Source organism: Pectinophora gossypiella, chromosome 6, assembly GCF_024362695.1.
Source record: "Pectinophora gossypiella chromosome 6, ilPecGoss1.1, whole genome shotgun sequence".
In the NCBI taxonomy this organism is placed as follows: domain Eukaryota; kingdom Metazoa; phylum Arthropoda; class Insecta; order Lepidoptera; family Gelechiidae; genus Pectinophora; species Pectinophora gossypiella.
This window is the reverse complement of record NC_065409.1, coordinates 1,713,480-1,737,524: the sequence shown is the minus strand read 5'-3', so window position 1 is coordinate 1,737,524 and position 24,045 is coordinate 1,713,480. Positions and strand designations below refer to the sequence as shown.

At 40.6% G+C, this 24,045-nt stretch overlaps 1 protein-coding gene across 2 annotated transcripts; it reads left to right on the top strand.

Moving 5' to 3' along the window:
* Nucleotides 1-284: 284 nt before the first annotated feature.
* On the top strand, nt 285-23,799 carry LOC126367312 (transmembrane GTPase Marf). 2 transcript variants are annotated; one of them, XM_050010781.1, is made up of 16 exons: nt 302-428; nt 632-670; nt 1,084-1,395; nt 3,846-3,972; nt 5,399-5,561; nt 8,899-9,129; nt 9,431-9,538; nt 10,407-10,557; nt 12,466-12,629; nt 13,348-13,500; nt 14,253-14,460; nt 15,839-16,071; nt 17,011-17,181; nt 18,430-18,626; nt 18,874-19,075; nt 20,007-23,799. In XM_050010781.1, the coding sequence occupies exons 3-15, from the start codon at nt 1,191-1,193 to the stop codon at nt 19,073-19,075; spliced, it is 2,313 nt and encodes a 770-aa protein (XP_049866738.1). In that variant the 5' UTR covers nt 302-428; nt 632-670; nt 1,084-1,190; the 3' UTR covers nt 20,007-23,799. The 2 variants fall into 2 exon arrangements, with proteins under 2 accessions (XP_049866737.1, XP_049866738.1); XM_050010780.1 differs by lacking the exon at nt 632-670 and having other exon boundaries at nt 285-428.
* Nucleotides 23,800-24,045: the final 246 nt, after the last annotated feature.

The following is a 24,045-nucleotide window of genomic DNA, read 5'->3' as shown; positions in this document are numbered from 1 at the left end:
CTGAATTTAAGCTTTTAATCATTTAGCTAAAAATATATCTAAATTTCTAAGATTTTAATTGATAATCATGGTGTATGACTTTGATTGGGTTTGTGCAACTATAATTTGAGCAAATCTAAAAAAGTGCATTAATAGAAACAAAACGTATAAAATTTGTCTATACCGTTGACCTTGTCATAGTTTATGGTATTTTTGTGTATAATAAACGTGTTGATTGGTTAAAAACGTGTATCATCCTGAACAACCAACCACAATTCGCCGTTATTGATGTGCAAAACAGACTTACATTAATATGACTTTCAAGGATGCCATAGAAAACAAAAATTAGAAAAAAAAAACTAATGAAAAATTAAGTTAATTTTCCGAAATTAAAAATTATAATCAAAAATAGTGAAGTAAAATGGATAAAACTCTATTATAAGCTCCAGGTTAGTTATCCCTTTTATACGTTACGCCTGTTCATACTAAACAAGCGCATAGAAATTATAGATGAAATTTTGGACAAATCAATTTTGACTTTATATTTATAGCGGCTGTCAGTTGTTTTACGTCTTATCGTATTTTTTTCTTACTATTTTCTATCTATAAATATCGTTAAAAGTGTATATATTTTCACGCTGCTGGCCTGCAGGGATGCGCATCGATTGCGATGATGCAACGAGATGATAAGGTGCAATTTATTACCGTTTACAAAGTACTCTGCTTCCGTTTTATTTGGTTTGCTTTTTCTACACTTTCTGTCCTTTTACTTACAATATTTTTATGGTCTGTATGTTTAATGGACGGGATCGTTTCACAGAGATAACCTCAACATGTTTTAAGTTCTCTTGGGTTATTCAATAACCACACTTTGTTTGGTATTTCCGTTCCCGGTACCTAACACACCGTTATTGAGAACGCTATGAGTGCGATTAGAATTGCAATCAAAGCAAATTTTGTTTACACTAGTTACAACCCTAACAATTTAAATCTCCCAGTAAGTTGAACATGTTTCAATGAATTCTAGGAAAGCTTTCACATAGCTGCACTGTTTTGTAGTTACTTGTTTTGTTGCACATATTTATGCCTTATTTTTTGTTGCAGTTGTACCCTGCATGTTGTGTTTGAAGTGTAGAACTGGTACCGTGACTATATTGTTGGCATTGTTTGCCATAAGGTTCAGCTAACGACAACCGTGCTTTCCTTCCCGTATGGCTGCGTATGTTAACCGTACGATATCAATGATGGCTGGCGATGGGCCCCATAACATTGCAACACTCAACAATGGGGCTGTGCGCGTGAACATGTCGAATGTGGACTCGCCATTGCAGATATTCGTACGGGCAAAGAAGAAAATCAATGATATATTCGTCGAAATTGATGACTATGTCAAAGATGCAGTCACTTTTATGCATGGTGAGTGTTACATTGTTGTTTTTTATTTTACTTAGTTAATAATAATTACACATATGCAATATGGGGGAGGCTTTTCCCCAGCAGTGGGATCAAATACGCTAGTATAATAGGGTAGTTTCCAACTAGTCAAATCAGTTACTTTTTACTATATACAAAATTACTATGAAATTTGTGTGAAAAAGCAACCTGTGATGTCATAGAAAAATGTGACAAAATGACGCAGTTATGATTACATTTTTCTTTATTAAAATTCATAAATAAGTTAAATAAAAAAAAGAAAAGCTTTTTTGTCAGCTTTAGATCTGTCTTTATTTAGTACTCAGAATTTCATAATGTATCTTTGACCTAGGAAACTACCTTAGTAATAATAGCACCAATCTCCTTTAATAAACATTATAAGCATTAGCTTATGTAATCTGTATTAGGAAATTTGAATAGTAATAAAGTTTTAAGACCATAGTCTGGGCCGTTGATCCCGGTTACTACATACTGATCTAAGTAGTTGTTACATGAGCCATGTCAGGGGCCTTTGACGGCTCAATAGTAACCCTGACACCAGGTTTGATGAGGTTGGTACTCCACCTCACAACCCACACAATAGAAGAAGACCATAGTCCTTTTAAAATCCAAACCTTTTGCTTAACTATTATGTCTGGGAATCTGGGCAACAAGAGAATAATAGTAGACTTATCTATGTGAATGAACAATAAACATATTTACACATAATACCAGTCAATACTCATTATCAGAACATGATTGATCTACTCTATCTAATCTGTGTCATGTTCATATTATCTTCGTAGTATTGTTTCATAGGATAATGTCATTTTACTGGCTGTAATGCCACCAATGAGAAGCTTTTAAGTCTCTAAGTCTAGGTTTATTCATAACTAGATACTGTTATTGAAGGATTTTTTTGTAAGTGACTGCGAGTTACATTCTATTTACTTATGGCTACTTATGGCGATCGTGAGTCCAACTCTTAACCACTGGCCCACAGCCAAATTGAATTAATTGTAAGAAATTGAGGTTTTGTTGACGAAACTCACATCAGAATGTGATTTTATCGAAAAGACGAAATGGTATTTAATATCACAATTTGCATTAAAATATTTGCCTGTTCCCTATTTAGATATTCAACCATTTATTAATTTGTTATATAGTACCAGTTACCACACATGTAGTATGGCAATGATTATTATGACCTTGGTTTAATGTAATCATACTGGATATTTGTTGTACTTTTAAGGTTCAAACATCATTACATTAAAATTCATGACCAATATAATTGTATGTACCTACTCATTTCAATAATATTGTGTTATGATAGTGAAAATATTGTGTGGATTATGAAATCAAAGTTTATTTGTTTATTTGAAGAAGATAATGAATATTTGGGACAAATAGATTATACTCATGGTTATGAATGTGAAATATAGATATTAATGTTTATGTGAAACTTTCCAATTTAATATTTCCTGTCTTCTTATTGTGTGGGTTGTGAGGTGGAATACCAGCCTCATCAACCCTGGTGTCAGGGTTATTATTGAGCCGCCAAAGGCCCCTGACATGGATCATGTAACAATTACTCACTTTGTTTTAAGTTTACGCGGTTATTATCATAATTAAAACACATAATAAAGGGTTCTTACCGCGTTTAAAGTAGGGATATAAGACTCCCGATATGGATGTGTTGAGCCTTGGGCTCACAATCCGGAGGTCCTGGGTTCGTTTCCCGGTGGGGACATATCACAAAAATTACTTTGTGGTCCCTAGTTTGGTTAGGACATTACAGGCTGATCACTTGATTGTCCGAAAGTAAGACGATCCGCGCTTCGGAAGGCACGTTAAGCACACAAAGTGAGTAATTACTCACTTTGTTTTAAGTTTACGCGGTTATTATCATAATTAAAACACATAATAAAGGGTTCTTACCGCGTTTAAAGTAGGGATATAAGACTCCCGATATGGATGTGTTGAGCCTTGGGCTCACAATCCGGAGGTCCTGGGTTCGTTTCCCGGTGGGGACATATCACAAAAATTACTTTGTGGTCCCTAGTTTGGTTAGGACATTACAGGCTGATCACTTGATTGTCCGAAAGTAAGACGATCCGCGCTTCGGAAGGCACGTTAAGCCGTTGGTCCCGGTTACTACCTTCTGATGTAAGTACGTAGCCGTTATTATGAATCATATCAGGGGCCTTCGGCGGCTCAGGTTGGTAATTCACCTCACAACCAACACGATAGAAGAAGAAGAATGGGTTTTTTGTATGGAGTGTCCAGAGTGTGCTTTGATTAAGCCATACGATGTTTATTGGTAATTATCGCGAAGGAGTAGTCGTGCAAACCCCGCTGCATTTGCTATTATTCTATCGGTCGAAACATTCTATATACTTCGGGTGCACCGCGAAGGCTTTTTCTTGGTATAATGTTGTGTTATATTGTTGTAGCGGTGTCCGGCGAGAATGGCATCGCGTCGGCACAAGATGTGGCCAATGTTGAAGGCTACGTCAACAAGGTACAAGCCATACGGGAAGTGCTTAAGCGAGATCACATGAAAGTTGCCTTTTTCGGCAGGTAGGTTATCAATTATCTATGTACGTAGTAATAGTAGATACCGGGTGAGAGCCTTCAGCGCTCCCCATTGGTAGTACTTAATGCCATCTGCGGAAAATCTACAAAAAGTCACGTCAAAAAAAAGTAAATGTATCAAGTTATTTTTAAGTTTTAAGACAGGCAATCTATTAAAAGAAAAAAAAAAACATCACAGTGAGCACATTGGCGGTTGGCGTGCTCTCAATTGTCCGGCCAAGTAGTTAATTATGCAGCAAATCTACGATAACTAACATAAAAAAAGCATTGGCCTGATCCTGCGGTCTAATTCGGGCACGATTATTTCGATCGCAACATAAACACTATACAGCATAAGACAAACTCTTTGCTGATGCGATGTGACCCGAAACCATTTGTTTACTAGACAATGGTCCGTTACTCTTTGTAACACTTCCTCATTAGTAAATATTTTTTTTTTATTTATTTATTAGGCACATCAACAATACAAACACACAGCAGATAATATACTTTCTTATAGTATATTAGTCATTGCGCCAATTACAGACGTGCACAACTTGTGTAATTAATATGCATGTAGAATTTGGAATAGGTAGTTAAAAAACAAAATAAAAAACATAGAACACGTTCAGCTGCTTGTCTTCCCGGGCATGTCGTAAAAACCGACAGAGGGATTGCTTCCTCTAACATGATGGACTAATGTTATGGGCGATAGGCTGATCCCTTATCACCATAAGGTTCATCATATCCATCTTAGGACTTCGTATCAACAGTGGCTGCAAGTTGTCTTTGATTACTTGTGGCTCTGCCCACCCCATTTGGGATTACGGGCGTGAGTTTATGTATGTGTATGTAGTTAAAAAATAAAAAAGGAATTAAAAGTTACAGCCAGGCAACACTACAACAAAATAGATACAAGAAAAATGGTTTTTTTTTAAATATAATAATAATATAGTGGAGCAGCGTGGTGGTCCATACCCCCTCCGGTTGATTGAGGGAAGGCCTGTGCCCAGCAGTGGGACGTATCATCATCATCATCATCAGCCCATTCGTCCGTCCGTCCCCACTCGTCCCCACTGCTGGGGCACGGGCCTTCCCTATGGATGGATAGGGAGATCGGTCCTTAAACCATCACGCGGGCGCAGTGCGGATTGATGGTTATTAACGACTGTTAATGCAGCCGGGACCAACGGCTTAACGTGCCTTCCAAAGCACGGAGGAGCTCGAGATGAAAACTTTTTTTGTGGTCCTATGACCGCCTTTGCGAAAGTTGCTTAACTTCAACAATCGCAGACCGAGCGCGTTTACCGCTACGCCACCGAGCTTCTCAAGTGGGACGTATATAGGCAGTTTATGATTATGTTATGTTGTATATAAACAAATAGTTTGTAAGTATATAGTTTATAAGCAACTAACAAAGTGATCCTCACAGGACAAGCAACGGCAAGAGCACAGTGATAAACGCTATGCTGCACGACAAGATCCTGCCGAGCGGCATCGGGCACACCACCAACTGCTTCCTGCAGGTGGAGGGCTCCGACACCGACGAGGCCTTCCTCCGCACCGAGGGCTCCGAGGAGAAACTTAATGTCCAGGTATTACAACAGGGATAACCGAAACTATCGGACATCTCTCTCTCTCCTTGGCATTTATTATTCCCATCTGATGGTGGGGTCTGCCTTATTAGTACTTCTCTTCCACTGAAAAAAAATCTCCGTAACCGTAACCGAATCCGAAATAAAACTTTCGGATAATGTAGCCGCGCGTATTATTTGTTTTTTTCTTCTTTTGTCGTAATAGATATAACTTGTTGTTATAAATAAAACCACTTTATAACTTCACTTTGTTTGTAACACACAGCCTCCGTGGTCTAGTGGTTAGAGCGTTAGGCTCATGATCTGGAGGTCCAGGTTCGATTCCCGATGGGGACATTGTCGAAATCACTTTGTGACACTGTCCTTTGTTTGGTAAGGTACAGGTTTCAATCACCTGATTATCTGAAAAAATAAGTTGATTCCGTGCTTCGGAGGGCACGTGTGGGTCCCGGCTATTAGTTGTACAAATACCTCCACCAACCAGCAGTGAAGCAGCGTGGTGGAGTATGCTCCATACCCCCTCCGGTTGATTGAGGGGAGGCCTGTGCCCAACAGTGGGACGTATATGGACTATTTATATATGTTATGTAATATTTGTTTGTAGTATGTCAGTGGCTTACATAAATACGTAATCTCACAACCATGTCCCAATTGGGGTAGTCAGAGATATATTAACTATGTACCCTGTGTAACCTCCAGCTTAAAAACATTTTGGCAATTTGGAATGAATTGGAGCATACATGGAACAGATTAAAGAGAAGGCGAACGTCGTGTCTTATACGGAGGTGAAGGAATTGGTCTTTGATAGACAAAAATGGAGAATGCTACACCGACAAGAGCGTGACTCTTAAATTAGTGATTATGGAATGAATTGGGAGAGATAGATTATAATGCGGTTTTAAAAAGACTTTAGCCTCGACTTGCAAATCGTTTTCTCTGGTCTCTCGACTAAAATCTCCCCAACGGCATCTGTAGTTTTTACCGTAATTATTCATTGCAGTCACTCGTTTTTTACTTAAATGCTTTCCATGTGTAATTGAGTGTTTAAAATTGCCCATTTAAATTAACGGTACTGTTGAGTACAGATGTAAAGAGTAATTTTAAAAGTTTGTCTATCATTAATATTTCATAAGTCTTTTCTTTTACCACAATGCACGTCAGGATTTTTTTTACCAGATACCCGGGTCCACAAACCAAACGAATGAGTTTTGATAGTTGAATTAGCTCCCGGATGCGGGTAAAAGAAACATGACGTGTATTGGCACGAGCGATTGAAAGCGGTTAAAGTATACAAGCGGTTAACGTTATCTATCATACCGGTATACCGACCAATAGGAAATCGGTACCGTAATTTCATACCGGTATAATAACCGTAGCGTAATCTTAACCAATCATCTTGCCTCTTCTGTCCTCAATAATTCTCAGTATTTGTCTCTTTTCCCTTACTCTTACTAGCACTTCCTCATTTGTAAACCTTAAATAACTTGATTAAAGAAAATGCTAAGGTTGTGTCTTTTAAGGAAGTCAAGGAATTGGCCTTTGATAGACTGGAATGGAAAATGCTACACCGACAAGAGCGTGGCTCTTAAATTGGTGATGATGAATCTTAACCACTTGTGTACCTTGACCTCTTCAAGCCCTGATTGCCTATGCACAACGTTGTGATGATTAATTTATCGGAGTGAAATAAATTAATAAAAATAATGAATACAAGGGAAATCGTTCATAGCCACTCTTGTTTTATTCCCGTAAATACATACGTTAATTGACCGGAAATAAGTAAAACTTGTGTTTGCGAATGTACAAAGAGATGCATAATCTAGAAACCGATTAGCGAGTAATCATTATTGGCACGCTCTAAACATGCGAATTACAGTTTGGTGAATACATCTGAGGCATGTGTTTGACTAAAATACGTTTTGTTAGTGGTTGGTAGTTGGGTTAAACGTAATATTACCTAAGATCACATGATAATCCTGCTGCACATACATCTCAATATTTTATTTATTTTGCATAAACTGGCACACATTTATAAAAAAAATATATCATATTTACTTTATGCAAAAGCCATACACTTTTAATTATAGTGCGGCAGTCGAGTAAAGAAAAATCACGAAACTTTACAATCGTGGTATTAACAGCTATATGTATACGTGTTGTTATAACTTATATGCGTGCGCGCGGATTGCACGCGTTTGTTTAGTTGAACTGCCGCAACCGCAAGTGCTTCTTGGAAGAGAAGTAATTCTTTATTCAAATAATTGATTCAGTTCCATATTCCGTCTTTTGTCTTATAATATATCGAAAAAGTAGTATATATTTAAGCGATATCTTGAAGAAATCCCTGTTTTTGTTAACATTATGATATACATATATGCCCTTGGTTCTGGACCAATCTTCGACCTTGAGTTTTCCCTCCATTCCTGGCGACGTGCCTACAGTAATCTTTTCAGCGAGATGTCCACTTGGCTTCCGTAGCGCCTACCCGCTTTATTGTCAGCTATTTTGGGAGGTTTCCTCATTTCTATTTCTGTCTACTTGTGGTTTAGTTCTACATATGTAATGCCCAATAATAATAATAGCTGGAGCGGAATGTTGGGTTGGTTGCGTGAATGGTTACAAATAAAATATATGTTATGCAAATATAAATGTGTTTGATGGTGAATGAGGATGCTAATAGGGCAATGACCGCGCCAAGAATTGTCGTTCTGGCCTTGTCAAGCACGTTACCGTTTTGTTTACAAATACATACATTGACATACGGGATAGAGACTAACGTAATATCTGAGTTGTTGAGTAAATTCATCTGGGGTCAAGCTGCGAGTCGTTAGAAGACAACTTGCACCAACTCTTATTGGAATTGGAAATGGTGCTGATTTCAGCAGAGACCTAATTTTATTTTAAGTTATATAAAGAGACGGGTGTTGCCTAAGCGTTGTCGACCATGTCTGAGGTCTTTCTCTACCAATCTTTTGGATTATACCATGGAATAAGGTATAAAACTACATATGTATACAGGATGTCACGTTACGTTTTTTACAGAACTTCACGTTCAAAATGAAAAATTAGATAGAGGGGCTTTTTAGCTACCAGAATCACCCCCATGTAGGTTTAGCGATTATTTACGGTTTATGAGATTGACCATTATAGACGGCGATACGGCTCACCACCTATCTTGGTGGTCAGCCGTATTGCCTAACAGAAAGCTTGGTGAGGTGTGGGTACTTAATTCATCTTGCGATGGATGTACTTCTGACTACCCCAATTCTGATGTAGAGAGCTTATGCATATGCAGCAAAAAAAAAATGACTTTACATTGTTCTTGTGCTATGCGTAGTCGGTGAGCCAGCTGGGGCACGCCCTATGCGCGTCACGGCTGCAGGAGTGCTCGTTGGTGCACGTGTACTGGCCGCGCGAGCTGTGCGCGCTGCTGCGGGACGACGTGGTGCTCGTGGACAGCCCCGGGGTCGACGTGACGCCCAATCTGGACGAGTGGATCGACCAGTACTGCCTCGACGCTGATGTCTTCGTGCTTGTCGCCAATGCTGAGTCCACACTCATGGTCACTGTAAGTAGACAGATTTAGGGGACATGTCGTCCCAGTCTTAAACTGGGCCCAGGGGCGAGTTTGCCCTTTTCTAATTTGATAATGGGTAACTGGGACCACTATGATTTAGTCGTTGGGACGATTACACCATTGATTATTTTCACAAGCTTCTATCGTGACGACACGAAGTCCTAAGATGAATTGAATGAGCCCAATGGTGACATGGGATCAACCTATCGCTCATAAATGTTAGAAACGACACAATCCCCCTCTGTCGGATTGTAGTAGAGACCATGATAGTAATGAAGTGTTTTTATTTCAGGAAAAGAACTTTTTCCACAAAGTGTCGACCAAAATATCGCAACCGAATATTTTTATATTGAATAATCGATGGGACGCTTCCGCGTCCGAGCCTGAATACTTGGATCAAGTGAGTATTAATCATCCTTCTGCCCTTATCCCAATCTAGGTGGGGTCGGCACAGCTTGTATTCTTCTTCCATTAATTTCTGTTGGTCGTCATCTCGGTACTCACACCTTTCACGCACGTATCTTTTTTACACAATCCATCCACACTATTAACTAAGTATTATTATATTTTATCTTTTAATAAACAGGTCACAATTTCATTATAATAATACAATTTGTCACATAATCAGAAACATACGTAACTTCGTCACGTGCAACTAGGCGTTTAAGTGTTCTGAATCTGACCTGGTCCAAACGAACCCATTATACTAGCGGCATTGCCCCGTTGCACAGCCACTGATAGACGTTGGACCAGGTAAGACGCAGACCTAGGGTTACCCCCTCTGACTTTCTTTATCTTTTAATAGGTACCGCCATTATAGTTTCATACGCCTGAAGTTTTGATGCTTTTCTTGTTTCTTTGTATTTAACTGTTAGCAGCGTAACCTTAACCGCTTGTATACATTGGTTGTATACAAGCGCTTAAGGTTACGCTTGCCGTTATCATACCGGTATTATATTACGGTACCAGTTTTATATCGGTACCGTAATTTTATACCTTTATGATAAAGGTAGCGTAATCTTAACCGCTTGTGAGGCATTTAATGCAGCTTCTTTTCCCCGGGTCTAGTTTTAGGCGGATGAGACAGTCGACAAAAAATATTTGTGAAAAATTGACGATTCAAAGTGTAACGTTGTTACCAACTGAATAAAGATATTTTTGAATTTGTACCTTAACATTTTCAAGTCCTTAGAACTGTTAAAATATCAAAGTAACATTATAAGGGTGTTGAGACCTACCCCAGTGAATCCCATGTTGTTTACTTACAGGTGCGCACGCAGCACGCAAACCGCTGCGTAGACTTCCTGTCGCGCGAGCTGCGTGTGTGCACGCCCAAGGAGGCCGAGGAGCGCATCTTCTTCATCTCGGCCAAGGAGGCGCTGCTGACGCGCATGCGCGAGAGGGAGAAGCCTGTTTCCTGTGAGTTTATTTATTTATTTATTTATTTAAAAAAGTACAACCACATCACACATATTGAGCTTATTCCATAACTTAACTAGGTATTCTGACTGATATGTGTAACAATAACGGTGTACATAGCACTCACAATCAATAAACTAATTTACAAATTTAACAGTAGCAGAAAGGTAATTAAACTTAATTAAACTAAACTAAATCAAAACATACAAATAAACTTTGGTGGTAGACTTAAAATCATCATCACCAGCCCATTAACGTCCCCACTGCTGGGGCACGGGCCTTCCCTATGGATGGATAGGGAGATCGGGCCTTAAACCACCACGCGGGCCCAGTGCGGATTGGTGGTTATTAACGACTGCTAATGCAGCCGGGACCAACGGCTTAACGTGCCTTCCGAAGCACGGAGGAACTCGAGATGAAAACTTTTTTTGTGGTCACCCATCCTATGACCGGCCTTTGAGAAAGACTTAAAATATTAACTCAAAAAGTGCCGAATAATTTTAGACCTGAAACTGTGTAACTTGTCATGAAATATGTCCACATCAATTCCAGCATTAATATTATTATACTCCTTAAGCATCCTCACAGTTGGTGAGTTGCTCTAGTTATTACATAACAAGCTCATGAGTACCCACCCTTTTCTGTAAGACGGTGAAAGGTGGTCTTCATACAACGACCTCTGTGGTCCAGTGGTAGAGCGTTGTACTCGCGATCCGGAGGCCCTGGGTTTGAATCCCGGTGGGGACATATCCCAAAACAAACTGTTGTAAGTGAGTAATCGTTACATGTGCCATGTCAGGGGCCTTTGGCTGCTCAATAGTTACCTTGACACCATGGTTGATGAAGCTGGTATTCCACCTCACCACCCACACGATAATAAGAATAAATAAGTGGTGAGCCGTATCGACGTCTACAATGGTCAAGCCAACTCACTCATTTATGCGACGATGAGAGAAACATAAAATAACATAAATAGGTGCTAATTCCTGTAAATACCATCTAATTTTATTTTAAGTTATATCTGTCATTTTCTTATCCGCCGAAAAGGAAAGGGACGGGTAATCGACAAGCATAAAATTTATGGAACACACGTCAATTTTAAGCACAAATCTAAACCAACCGTCTAAAAATTTTACATCCGTCAATAACCCGACATAGTAACTAGACAGCAGGTCAAACGGATTGCATACCAGCAACGTACCTTTTGATTCGCCCGGGTTATTCATTCATTTACTCATTCTTCCTAAAATTAAGAGCTGTGAATCATCCGTCCCTTTCATTTTCGACGGATATGAAAATGACGGATATAACTTAAAATAAAATTAGGCGGTGTCTGCAGGAATCGGGGCCATAGTTTATATACGTCCCACTGCTGGGAACAGGTCTCCCCTCAATCAACCGGAAGGGGTATGGAGCATACTGCACCACGCTAGTTTAGAATAGAATAGAATAATTTATTTGCCAGAAAACAAGTGTTTACAGATGTTATTGTATACAGTAGTCCGTGTTTTCAGCTTACAAGTAAGCATGCAAATTTATGCTGTTGTGCTACACATGCATCTAAAATTACATAAGAATCAATCATAAAATATAATAATAATAAAACTCTAATTAACAATGTCAAAATTTAGTTTTTATAATCTAGAAATTCATTAATACTATAAAAGCAATGTTGTAGCAACCATTTTGTCAAATTAACTTTAAAAGCAGCTTTGGTCATATTTTTAAATGCGGTGGGAAGTTTATTATATATAACTATACACATATTAGATATATTCCCCTCGTAAATATATTTCCGGGCAGGAGTTACTTACTTACTTTACTGCGGGTTAGTGGAGGCGTTTGGACTAGTAGCCCGGGACCAACGGCTTAACGTGTTGATAAAAAAAAAAACTTTTGTGGTTCCAGCGCCGATCCTGGTGGAAGGGCACCAGGTGCGCTACTTCGAGTTCGTGGACTTCGAGCGCAAGTTCGAGGAGTGCATCAGCCAGTCGGCCGTGCGCACCAAGTTCGCGCAGCACTCGCGCCGCGGCCGCAACATCGCCGCTGACGTCATGCAGGCGCTCGAGCAGGTCACATACATATACTCACGCCCGTGATCCCTAACGGGCTGCGCAGAGCCACAAGTAATCAAATACAACTTGCAGCCGCTGTTGGTACTAAGTCCCAATACGAATATGATGAGCCTTAAAGTGACAAGGGATCTGTATATCGCCCTTAAAAAAGTATTATGTTAGAAAATACTCAATCCCTCTTTAATTAACTACTTGGCCGGACAAATAGGGAGTGCTGCGGGCTCTTGACGGTTTCTACGATATAAATGCAAGCAGGCTGCACGTGTTATTCGTAAAAGAGTAAAATTTAAAATAGTGATTATTTTTAGATATATAAGATTAGCTTCTATTTCTAGATTATCCACTTCTAGATCATCTACTTAATTGAGCCAGTTTCCGGGTTTGACAGTCAGATTGGCGGTCGCTTATAAAGAACCTGACCTGCGAAGCCAAGGTGCAAACGATTATCACAATCGGCAATGATAGTGTTAAAAAATGACAAAGCCCCTGAGAATTCTGCAGGCTACGTAAGCGGACCCTGTGGAAAACGGGACAGCGCTAGAGAGATGAATCCACACAACTTAGCATCACGCCTATATCCTCGAAGGGGTAGGCAGAGATATATTACACCCACTCCTCGTCAGCTATAGGTACTATGTAATAGGACACGACCCCATTGCCATCCAGAATCCAAGGAATCCAGATCGATTTGTAACAAAACTCTTTATCTCGTCAGGTTTACAACACAGCGACAGATCAGAAACTGGCGAAGGTGGAGAAACAACGCGTGCTGCACGAACAGCTGACCGCCATAGAGGAGCAGCTCACCACCATCACGCGCCAGATGAAGGACAAGATCAACCGCATGGTCGAGAGCGTCGAGCACAAGGTAACATAACATATACAGCCCTTACACGTCCCACTGCTGTGTAAAGAGGGGTTAAAAAGGCCACTTTGAAGCAAGTTATCTAAAAAAGCAACATTGCTAATTGACATTTGTTCGCGGTGAACTTTAATATGTGCAAATGTCAAATTGCAATGTTCCATTTTTAAATGAATTCGCCGCATGCTGCTTCAGTGCGGGTTGGTGGTAGAGTTTGTGTGACTTGTCATTAAAAAGGTCCAATAGTAGACATAATGTTAAGGGTCCGGCTATTTCCTAGAACGTTAGAGGTTTTTTTTAATTTATTAAAAAATAAATAAATTTTAAGATTAATAAATTAGGTTTAGAGCCTCCATCGAACCCGTAATGATTTGTACTCCGAACACTTTTATGACGTCTCTCATCATCTCCCTAGCATTATCCCGTTTTTCACAGGGAACGCTTACCTAACCTGTCCGGTTTTTTACAGAAGCGACTGCCGGTCTGACCTTCCAACCCGCGAAGGGAAAACCAGTCCAATACACGTTAGGTCACATACCTCCGAAAACGCATTTCCTCACGATGTTTTCCGTCACCACTGAGCATGTGATAATCATGATCCAAACATGAATTCGAAAACAAATACGACAATCATTGGTTTAGGTCTGTGCTGGAATCGAACCTGCGTACGTGACCTCAAAGTGAGAGGCAAGCGTTCCACCAACTGGGCTACCACGGCTATTTTACGATGTCTCTAATACAAGTGAAATCAACTCCAGGTATCCCTAACCCTGTCGCAAGAGATCAGGCGGCTGTCGGCGCTGGTGGACGAGTACGACACTCCGTTCCGGCCGGAGCGCGCGGCGCTGGAGGCGTACAAGCGGGCGCTGCACCGGCACGTGGAGGCCGGCCTGGGCTCGCGGCTCAAGAAGCGGCTGTCCTCCGACATCGGCCACGAGATGGACGAGGCGCAGAAGGAGATGGCCGGTGAGTGCAGCGGGGACACGTTGCCACAATTTTGTAGAATGTGCTACCCTCATAGATCACAAAGGACTCCTCGAAAAGAACCCAGAAACCTAATGTTAATCGATCGATCTTCTTCTTCTATCGTGTGGGTTGTGTTAGGGTTACTATTGAGCCGCCAAAGGCCCCTGACATGGCTCATGTAACGACTACTAATTTACGGCTCAACGTGCCTTCCGAAGCACGGATCATCTTACTTTCGGTCAATCAGGGGATCAGCCTGTATTCTTGTAATGTCTTAACCAAACTAGGGACCACAAAGTGATTTTTGTGATATGTCCCCACCGGGATTCGAATCCGAAACCTCCGGATGGTGAGCGTAACGCTCAACCACTGGAAAGAAAAACATAAAATACGATCAGCTGATCTATGAGGTGTAATACACAAGAGAGAACGGGTGATGTACACCTTAGTCACGGGTTCAAATCCCGGCTTGGGTTCTAAACCACTGAAATCGAGGTTCATAGATAATTGAAATCATGGTTTCTACCATTTGTGCCCGGTTAATGACAATAGGGTCGCTCCCTCTTACATGGGGCTTAAACATAGCTGGCGACGAGTGGGTGTACAGTCATGAGCAATATAATGTACCCACTTTAGGACTCTGTCGCACTAACATATTTGACTCTTAGTGAGACTTGAGGAGCTCGGTGGCGCAGCGGTAAACGCGCTCGGGCTGCGATTGTTGAAGTTAAGCAACTTTCGCAAAGGCCGGTCATAGGATGGGTGACCACAAAAAAAAAGTTTTCATCTCGAGCTCCTCCGTGCTTCGGAAGGCACGTTAAACCGTTGATCCCGGCTGCATTAGCAGTCGTTAATAACCATCAATCCGCACTGGGCCCGCGTGATGGTTTAAAGCCCGATCTCCCTATCCATCCATAGGGAAGGCCCGTGCCCCAGCAGTGGGGACATTAATGGGTTGATGATGATGATGATGAGACTTACAGTTCAATTTGTCAAAAAAGTTAACGTGACATGGTACCAAAATGTATAGGTATTAATGCTCGTGACCGTACTATTGGGTCGTGTACTAGGTTCAAGATAAATTATGATGTTCTGTTTACTAAATAAAGACTCATCTAAAACTAACGAAAAACATTTTCTTTTTTCCATTTAACTTATTTATGAATTTTAAATAAGAAAAACGTAATAATAAGTCCGACATTTTATCACGTTTTTCTATGACGTCACAGTGTGCTTTTTCATACAAATTCCATAGTAATTTCGTGTTTTGACGTTTAGTAAAAAGTAACTGATTTGACTAGTTGGAAACTAGCCTATTATACACCTGTGCGAACCTCTCGTGGGCCGTGTGCGTGACGTATGTCCGGTGTGCCCCCAGAGCGCATGTACAACATCCTGCCGCTGCACAAGCGCGCGGCGGCGGCCAGCTACATCGTGCCGCACCAGCAGCCCTTCGAGGTGCTGTACCGGCTCAACTGCGACAACCTGTGCGCCGACTTCACCGAGGACCTCTCCTTCCGCTTCTCGTACGGGCTCACCGCGCTCATACAGCGCTTCCACGGGAAGAACTCCAACAAGATCGCGCTCAAGAACCCGCCGCAGTACACACAGGTTGATATGACATACTAATTCATGGATATTGGTTATTGTATATACAGGGTGTTAGTGACATCGTAACGAAAACTTTGAGGGATAATTCAGACCATGATTCTGAGTTGATATCAAGTGGAATTTTCCGTCGCAAAAGTATGGAACTGAAAATAATTTAAAAAAAACACAATTTTTTTATGAATTTTCCGAAGTATGGAATTGAAAATAATATAAAAAATCTATAAAAAAACATGAATTTTGCGACGGAAAATTCCATTTGATATTAACTCAGAATCATGGTCTGATTCATCCCCCTCAGTATTCGTTACGATGGCACTAACACCCTGTACGGTTTTTTTTTGAGTACACTTTGTGCCTACTCACTTTTATTGACCTCTCACACCATGCGAGGTTGGCTGGAAGAGATCTCTGAGATAAGTCCACCTTTTGTACCAATTTTTGTTTTTTTTTTTTTGTCGTTAATTTAATTAATATGTACAATATTCTATGCAACAGGCTAAATGACAGAGTCAAAGATATTTATCTCAATTTTTAATTTTAATAATAAAGTTTTGAGAGAGACATTGGTGCTGATTCCGGTACAGTCATGAGCAATATAATGTACCCACTTTAGGACTCTGTCGCACTAACATATTTGACATTTAGTGAGACTTATAGTTCAATTTGTCAAAAAAGTTAATGTGACATGGTTGGTACCAAGTGTATACATATTAATGCTCATGACTGTACACACTAACTCATTTTATTTTAAGTTATACCTGTCATTTTCTTATCCTCCGAAAAGGTAAGGGACAGGTAATCGGTAGGCATAAAATTTATGGAACACACGTTAATTATAGGCAGAAATTCAAAAATCCCTTCCTATTTTTTATATTGGCCGATAACCTTACAGAATTACCCGTTTGACGTGTGTTGTCAACTTAATGTTGTGCCCCGCAGATCCCGCCGTCAGTGAGCTCGATCCCGTCGTCGATGGAGGTGTCCCGGCCGGCCAGCAACGGCCCGGCAGCGCTGGCCTTCAGCTCGGAGGAGTGGTCCCTGCTGTCCAAGTTCGCGCTCGGGGCGCTCACCTCGCAGGGCACCATGGGGGGACTACTGCTCTCTGGACTGGTATGATTATACTTCAACATTGTCAGGGACCCATAGGGAAGGCCCGTGCCCCAGCAGTGGGGACTTTAACGGGCTGGTGATGATGATGATTGTCAGGGACATCGACCATGTCTTCATCATCCTCCTGTCTCTATCCTACTCTATGTGGGGTCGGCACAACAGTTCACTTGTTCTTTCCATCCTCCACTGTGTTACCATTAAATTGGTATCTCCAACATTCCAAGGACGTAAATTTTATTATTGATAATTAAGTGGATTACTAATTAATGTATTTACATAACATAACATTTGTCACATATACAAAAATGATTAAAAAAAAGTAAAAAATTTCCTTGCAAAGTAAATTAAAAACATTGGACGTGGGTAATTTACTTTTTACGAAATGGCAACACAGGGTTGGATGACGTCAGCTGGGCTAACCTTGAAATGCTAGCTGTCAGTTTTGAGCATGCAAATGCAAGCAAGCGCAAATGGAATGGAATGGTATAAGAATGCCATGGGTGTACATGTACATATATTATAATATTGTTATGGAAGTGGGCTTCGGGATTGGAAGGAAACTCACACTATACACACGGTACAGCTTCCGCACAGGGCTTCGCGGTATAACTCCGTCACCGTCACTTCACTTTATTTCGCGACACTCGAACATAGCACGGAACACGACACTAGTACTGCACTAACACTGCACTTTACACTGCTTAAACACTGTACTTCACTTCCACTTTTTCCTTACTTTCACGTTTTCACTTCTTGCTCCAATCGCTTTAGAAACTGAACTGGCTCTTCCCGCTCTTTATATACCCTATGGTTTCAGTCACCAGAATAGGCGATTATTTTCCCGATTTATCTTGAGTGGAACCCTCTAGTAAAGAAAAACAAGGACGATGCTATGCGTCAGAAAAGAGAAAGAAGGATTTCGATGACATTCCAGAACTCTCTGGTTGCGGTGTTTATGTGATTTGACATTTTCAATCCGTCACAATATAATATTAAATTCAATACCAACTCCTTGTATATGTAATTAAGCTTATTTATTATTATATCATCCCAAACTAATCCTTTTCCGTGTCCTTTCCGTTAATTTTATATCCATGTTTCCCTAACTTTGCAAGAAGCCATTCAAGAATAAAAAATCTAAAATATCTTTATTCAGTAGGTAACATAGTTTTTTGAATCGTCATTTTTTACATAACGAACGTCTCATCCGCCTAAACCTACTGCAGCTTCTCACAATTACTTGAACAGTTGCTGAAGACAGTAGGGTGGCGCATAGTGGCGGTGACGGGCGTGCTGTACGGCGCCCTGTACGCGTACGAGCGGCTGACGTGGACGGCCAAGGCGCAGGAGCGCGTGTTCAAGAAGCAGTACGTGGCGCACGCCAGCAAGAAGCTGCGGCTCATCGTCGACCTCACCTCCGCCAACTGCAGCCATCAAGTGCAACAGTGAGTTCTTATTCTAATCCTATTAATGTTCGCTAGTAACCCGTTACCCCGAATGCCTCCGCCAACCCGCAGTGGAGCAACGTGATGGGGTTTAGCGGCAAGGATGTGCTGCCGCCAAAGGATGGTTTCGAGGTACTGAACAGAGCATAGTACCTCGCTAGTCACATGTTGGTAGTGTGACTACATAATACATATTAGTACTCGTGTAAATATATGACGTTAGCTGTAATGTAATAATCTCTTACAGGGAGCTGTCGACAATGTTCGCGCGTCTGTGCCGCCTCATCGACGAGGCGACCACGGAGATGGACTCGGAGCTGTGCGAGGTGAAGGAGGCCATCAAGATGCTGGAGGAGGCCTCCTCGTCCGCCAAGAAGCTGCGCAACAAGGCAAACTACCTGTGCCACGAGCTCGAGCTCTTCGACGACGCCTTCCTCAAGCAACACTAGGTGAGGGGGGAGGGGAACTACTAGCACATCCATGGAAGGAAGCTCTAAGAGTTGGTTTTTGAGAGGTTAACTCGAACCTTTCTGCGCTCGACTCGGTCTCAGTGTAAGAACTGGGGGGTTAACAAGGCCACATTGAAGCAATCCCTCTAAGAGAGCAATAATGAAATGAAATGAAAATTTATTGTCATAAATGTGGTAAGTATATGCAATTTGACATTTGCGCGTATAAAACTTAAGTGCGCAATGCACACAAATGTCAAATAGCAATATTGTTTTTTTGGATGAATTGGTTTGATGTGGCCTTTTACCAAACCCTGGTTTCCTTCAAAGCGGAGAGCTTCTAAACTGAACATGTGTGCCAAATTTCCTAAGTATGTTTGTCCACGCATGTCTTAGAGTCGAAGGACGTAATATACGATCCCGACGACCCGATTACTTTAGCCATAGAGGCAGCCAATCAGCTCGCGACACCAAACACTTCAGGACCCCGATACCGATCCCGCCGGCGTGGTCGACGATTTCCCTCAATCAGCGTTTATCGCTATCGACCCACTAGAGTCTATTAATTCTTTCAAATATTTTTCCGCTCAGACGACGTCCTGAGCCGAGGTTTGCGCCCAACTAGGCACCCTCGGGCCTGTTGTCTTAAACGTTGTACCGGGTGAGAGCCTTCAGCGCTCCCCATTCGTCCGGCCAAGTAGTTAATGCCATCTGCGGCAAATCTACAATAAGTCAAGTAAAAAAAACATGTCTTATAAACTAACTACAAATCGTATTGCAGTAATATTTTTTTATTGGATTAACTAATATTAATTTATTTATTTATTTTTTTTATTTTTCTTGTGGCTCTGCCCACCCCATTAGGCATAACGGGCGTAAGTTTATGTATGTATGTAACTAATATTAATCAAGTACGTATGTGTCTTTTCAGGTATCGATCGTCTTCGATTGTCTGGTTGTTTGTACGACGAGGTGTCCCCTCTGTCCGGTTTGTGCGTCTCGCTTGTTACGTTTCTCTCGCGAGCTCGATTCTGCTATCTGTTGCACACCATCGGCCCTAAGCCTTGCAAAATTTTAACCCGTCTATTTCAAAGACTTATATACTTCGTAAACAAGACTGTGAAAAAGGTTTTTGTCAAATTCAAATTTAAACTATACTACCTAGAGTGTAAAGTTGGTATAGCTATGGTGTGGTCAAACGAGCCACGTGAGAGATCAGTTGATCTGAGTGTGTCCTTGTCTATCGACTTCTCTACTCGTTCGGGTAACACTGGGTACATCGTTATTAACACGTTGAACGCTATGACGGACACCATATGCCCGCCGATGGACTTACCCCTGGGGCCACGCCAAAAATGTGACAATTGTCCAAATATCGTAGAGACTTTTATATTGTCTGGAAATAACTAAAAAATAATAGGCAGCTTAAGGAAAACACGATTTACTTACTCATTATTTTCCGAAATGTCAAACACCAATGTCTACCATTTGACATCTGTGCCGCAACTTACTCGGCTAGACCATGAATTTTAGTCTGGCGTTCAACGTGTTAATAGAGTGGAGTATAGAAAGGGCACCGTGCCAGTCCTCTCTCGCTTGGCCAGTTTTTGTACCAGAGTTCACCGTCTAGTTTACGAAGTTATAATGTCTTTGGTATATTTACGTTATATGAGCTCAAACGACAGCAGCTACATCTTACATGTAGCAGAATTAGCCAGCAGTAGATTGAAATAACGAAGTTTGTATTCGTTACATAATCTATAGGCCGTAGTTACTAACGCGTAGGGAAAGGCTGCGTTTCTATAGACGCGGAACTGTGCAGGAATCGACCAATCACCGTGAGGGAGAGAGTGACAGAGCGTCTTCGTTTTTCGCTCTCTCGAACGCTGTGATTGGTCAAATCCGCACATCTCCGCTCTTATAAGCGTCAGTGGAAACCCAGCCTAAGTAATAGCGCTTGCCGTGTGCGATATATACAACTCCCTAACGTGCATAAAGGGTGGCCTGTGAGTCCAAAAGAAAGCTCAGAGATGCGTGGGTACTTTGTTCATCTTGCGATGGATGTATCTCTAACTACTCCAATTGAAATATAGTCATGAGCTTATGTTATGAGTCTATGCGGATAATAGACCCTAGTAATCCCGTTTACATAGGGTCCGCTTGCCTAACCTGAAGATTTGACAGGTCCGGTTTTTTATACAAGCTACTGCCTGTCTGGCCTTCTAACCCAAAAGGCCCAACCCAATGCAGGTTAGGTCAGGTACCGCATTTCTCTGGAATAGGGACGGCCCGCTGTCTGCGTTATTATTATTATAAGGACTAGCTTTTTCAGAAGGGCCAGACCTCAATTAATCGTCTGTCGGGCCACAAATCCACGGTAAGCTGTGGGTACGTATTTCACCTTGCGATGAATGTACAGTCATGAGTATTATCATGTACCCACTATATAACCCTGGCGAATTAACTTATTTGACAGTTAATGAGACTTACAGTTAAATTTGTCAAAAAAGTAAATGTGACATGGTATCAAAGTGTATATTAGTACTAGTAACTGTAACTCTGACTACCGGGAAATAGTCGCGAACTTGTTTTGGAACGCAGATCTCGATCAGACGCAATGTAAAATCTTATCATGTCTGCTGTCTGCACAGATGAGAGGTTAATAAATCTACTGCGGCCATGTTCCGTAGCCTACGATAAGTTTTATAATAAGCACAGCGTTATTTCAATCGACTGCTTGAACCCGTAGACATGACAATCTGTAGGGTGGTTTGATCGTTTACGCCCGTATCTGGAAGGTAAATATGTACATTGTATTCAAACTTCAACTCGTGTTGAATGTACCTCTGTAAAATAGAAACTTTTGTTATCGTTTTAAAAGTTATTTATCAGCTTTACGTGTTATTTACTCAATGAAATCGCGTAGACTAATGTCTTAAAACTTGTTGAAATGTTTGACATTTAGCTTGTTATGAATTTATTTTTCCCCGGTTCGATGGTTCCTCGGCACTTTTTATTTTTTAGTGTTTACCTTCCCAAACCAAATACTATCTAGGTGCTACCAAGGAATATTGTACATAAGAACAAAATATAATTATGTAACCAACATCTGAATTGGGAATAAATGTCTATAGGTAATTAATGTATGGAAAATTGTTATCGTATTTAAAGTTAACTGATATCTTATGAAAACTTTATACTCTTGTTTTTTTTTCAGTATTTGTGTTTAGTCATTCATACATAAATGGATACGCTTTATTCCCGATGTTAGCTTATTGAGTCGCGTCAAAGGAGATTGGTACACCATATTAACGATTTTGCAACGAATCAGCTAATTCCACCTAAATTATCTTTTATAGACCTTATTTTGACGCGTCCTTTGCTTGTGATTATAAACATAAATGAATCGATGTAGTTATCTCAACGATATAGTTACCAGACACGACATTCGCGGTAAACAGGTGTGGCGCCGCGCAGCTCTTACGACACTGCGATCGATCGAATTTGTTTACTAGCTCTAGAATTAAATTGTGTACGTTTAGAACATCGTATCTAGAACCAACGTATTGAATTACTATGGTATAATCGCGAAAATATATGGTAGAATAGAACACTTACTAAAGGGATAATTTCTGAAGTTTTAGTAACCATCTATACTATGCTGTTACGTCGCAAAAACAAATTTTGTTACAAAAGACAATCGCCAATATTGTAACAGAGTATATCTATTTTTATATCAGCATTTTTCGTATGTTTTCTATTCTATCCAATATATAGACAAATGACAAATTAATCAGCGATTTCATGATTACTTTTCCTTTGAGAAATTCTTTCCACTATGGAAGGACAATGGCGCCACGAACTTAACCTAATTTCAGTTTGACAGCTTCTAAACTAGTGCCGTCCTGCACTTACAATAAGTGCAAGAAAGGGATAGAGTTAGTTTTAGTCCTGTCAAATTAAGTTTTAAGTTGGTGGTTGCCCGAATAGGCACCATTAGCTGTCCCACGGAGTAGCTGGATGTTTTTATTAAGTTTTAATTTATTTTACATGTAGTTGAGGGAACGGTTATGGCAGCAGAAGATACAAGGATTACAGGAACCAAACCCGCTCTTAGTTCTACCATATTTCCAATTAAATTAAAGCATTTTAGCTTTTAATATGGTTATAATATGTAGCACATCAAATGCATTTTTAAGGTCACAACAAGAGGCCTTCAGACCGTCATTTCCTTTTTTGTATCACGTTTATATGAATTTTATTAGGAACTTTGATAGGAAAAGTAGGTGTAAGGGAATATTGGACGGTCGCGTAAACTTATTTGAGCAATTGTCACTAACTTTGGAAAATAAGTACATTTGATACACTCAAGCATTAAAATAATTGTTCGGGTTTTTATACCTTCTGCGATATAGCATGGCGCGTAGGCCAACTGTCGGAATAGCAATATTGCCCTAGTTGGTCTCTTGCGCACGATAGTCGGTTGTACTTGTTCTCCTGTCATACGCCCCATGCTAGAGCGCAAGCGCAATGTATAACAGTCCAATATTCAAAGGCCTTGTCATATTTATCAATAGGAAGGTAAAGCATGCATACATGACGCTAAGTTGGGAGCCATGCAACCGTTTGATATTAGATAGTTTTGTTGTCCAATGTAATTAGTTAACGCGTAATTAGGAGAATTTCATATGTAAATAAAACAATAAAGGATTCCTTTATAGAAATACTCTTTTATTTTGTTATTTAAAAGTCAAAGTACAAGGTTGTACTATTATTTATACAAACAAAAACACTTATACAACAAACTTGAACAGCTGACAAGGAGTGGATTTATACTGATACACCTTTGCCTACCTTGTCCGCGTGACGTTATGTTTGTATTTAATATTTATACATTATTTATATAACTAATACCCTTATGATAACTTGAGATCAATAAGCTAATGGTCCCCCGATACCTGCAGACACAT

Excerpts from the sequence above, each read along its gene's own strand:
- LOC126367312 (XM_050010780.1), top strand. The coding sequence starts at position 1,191 with ATGGCTGCGTATGTTAACCGTACGATATCAATGATGGCTGGCGATGGG. Across the intron at positions 9,130-9,430 it reads AGTCCACACTCATGGTCACT|GAAAAGAACTTTTTCCACAA; the intron begins GTAAGTAGACAG and ends TTTTTATTTCAG. Across the intron at positions 13,501-14,252 it reads TCGAGAGCGTCGAGCACAAG|GTATCCCTAACCCTGTCGCA; the intron begins GTAACATAACAT and ends AATCAACTCCAG.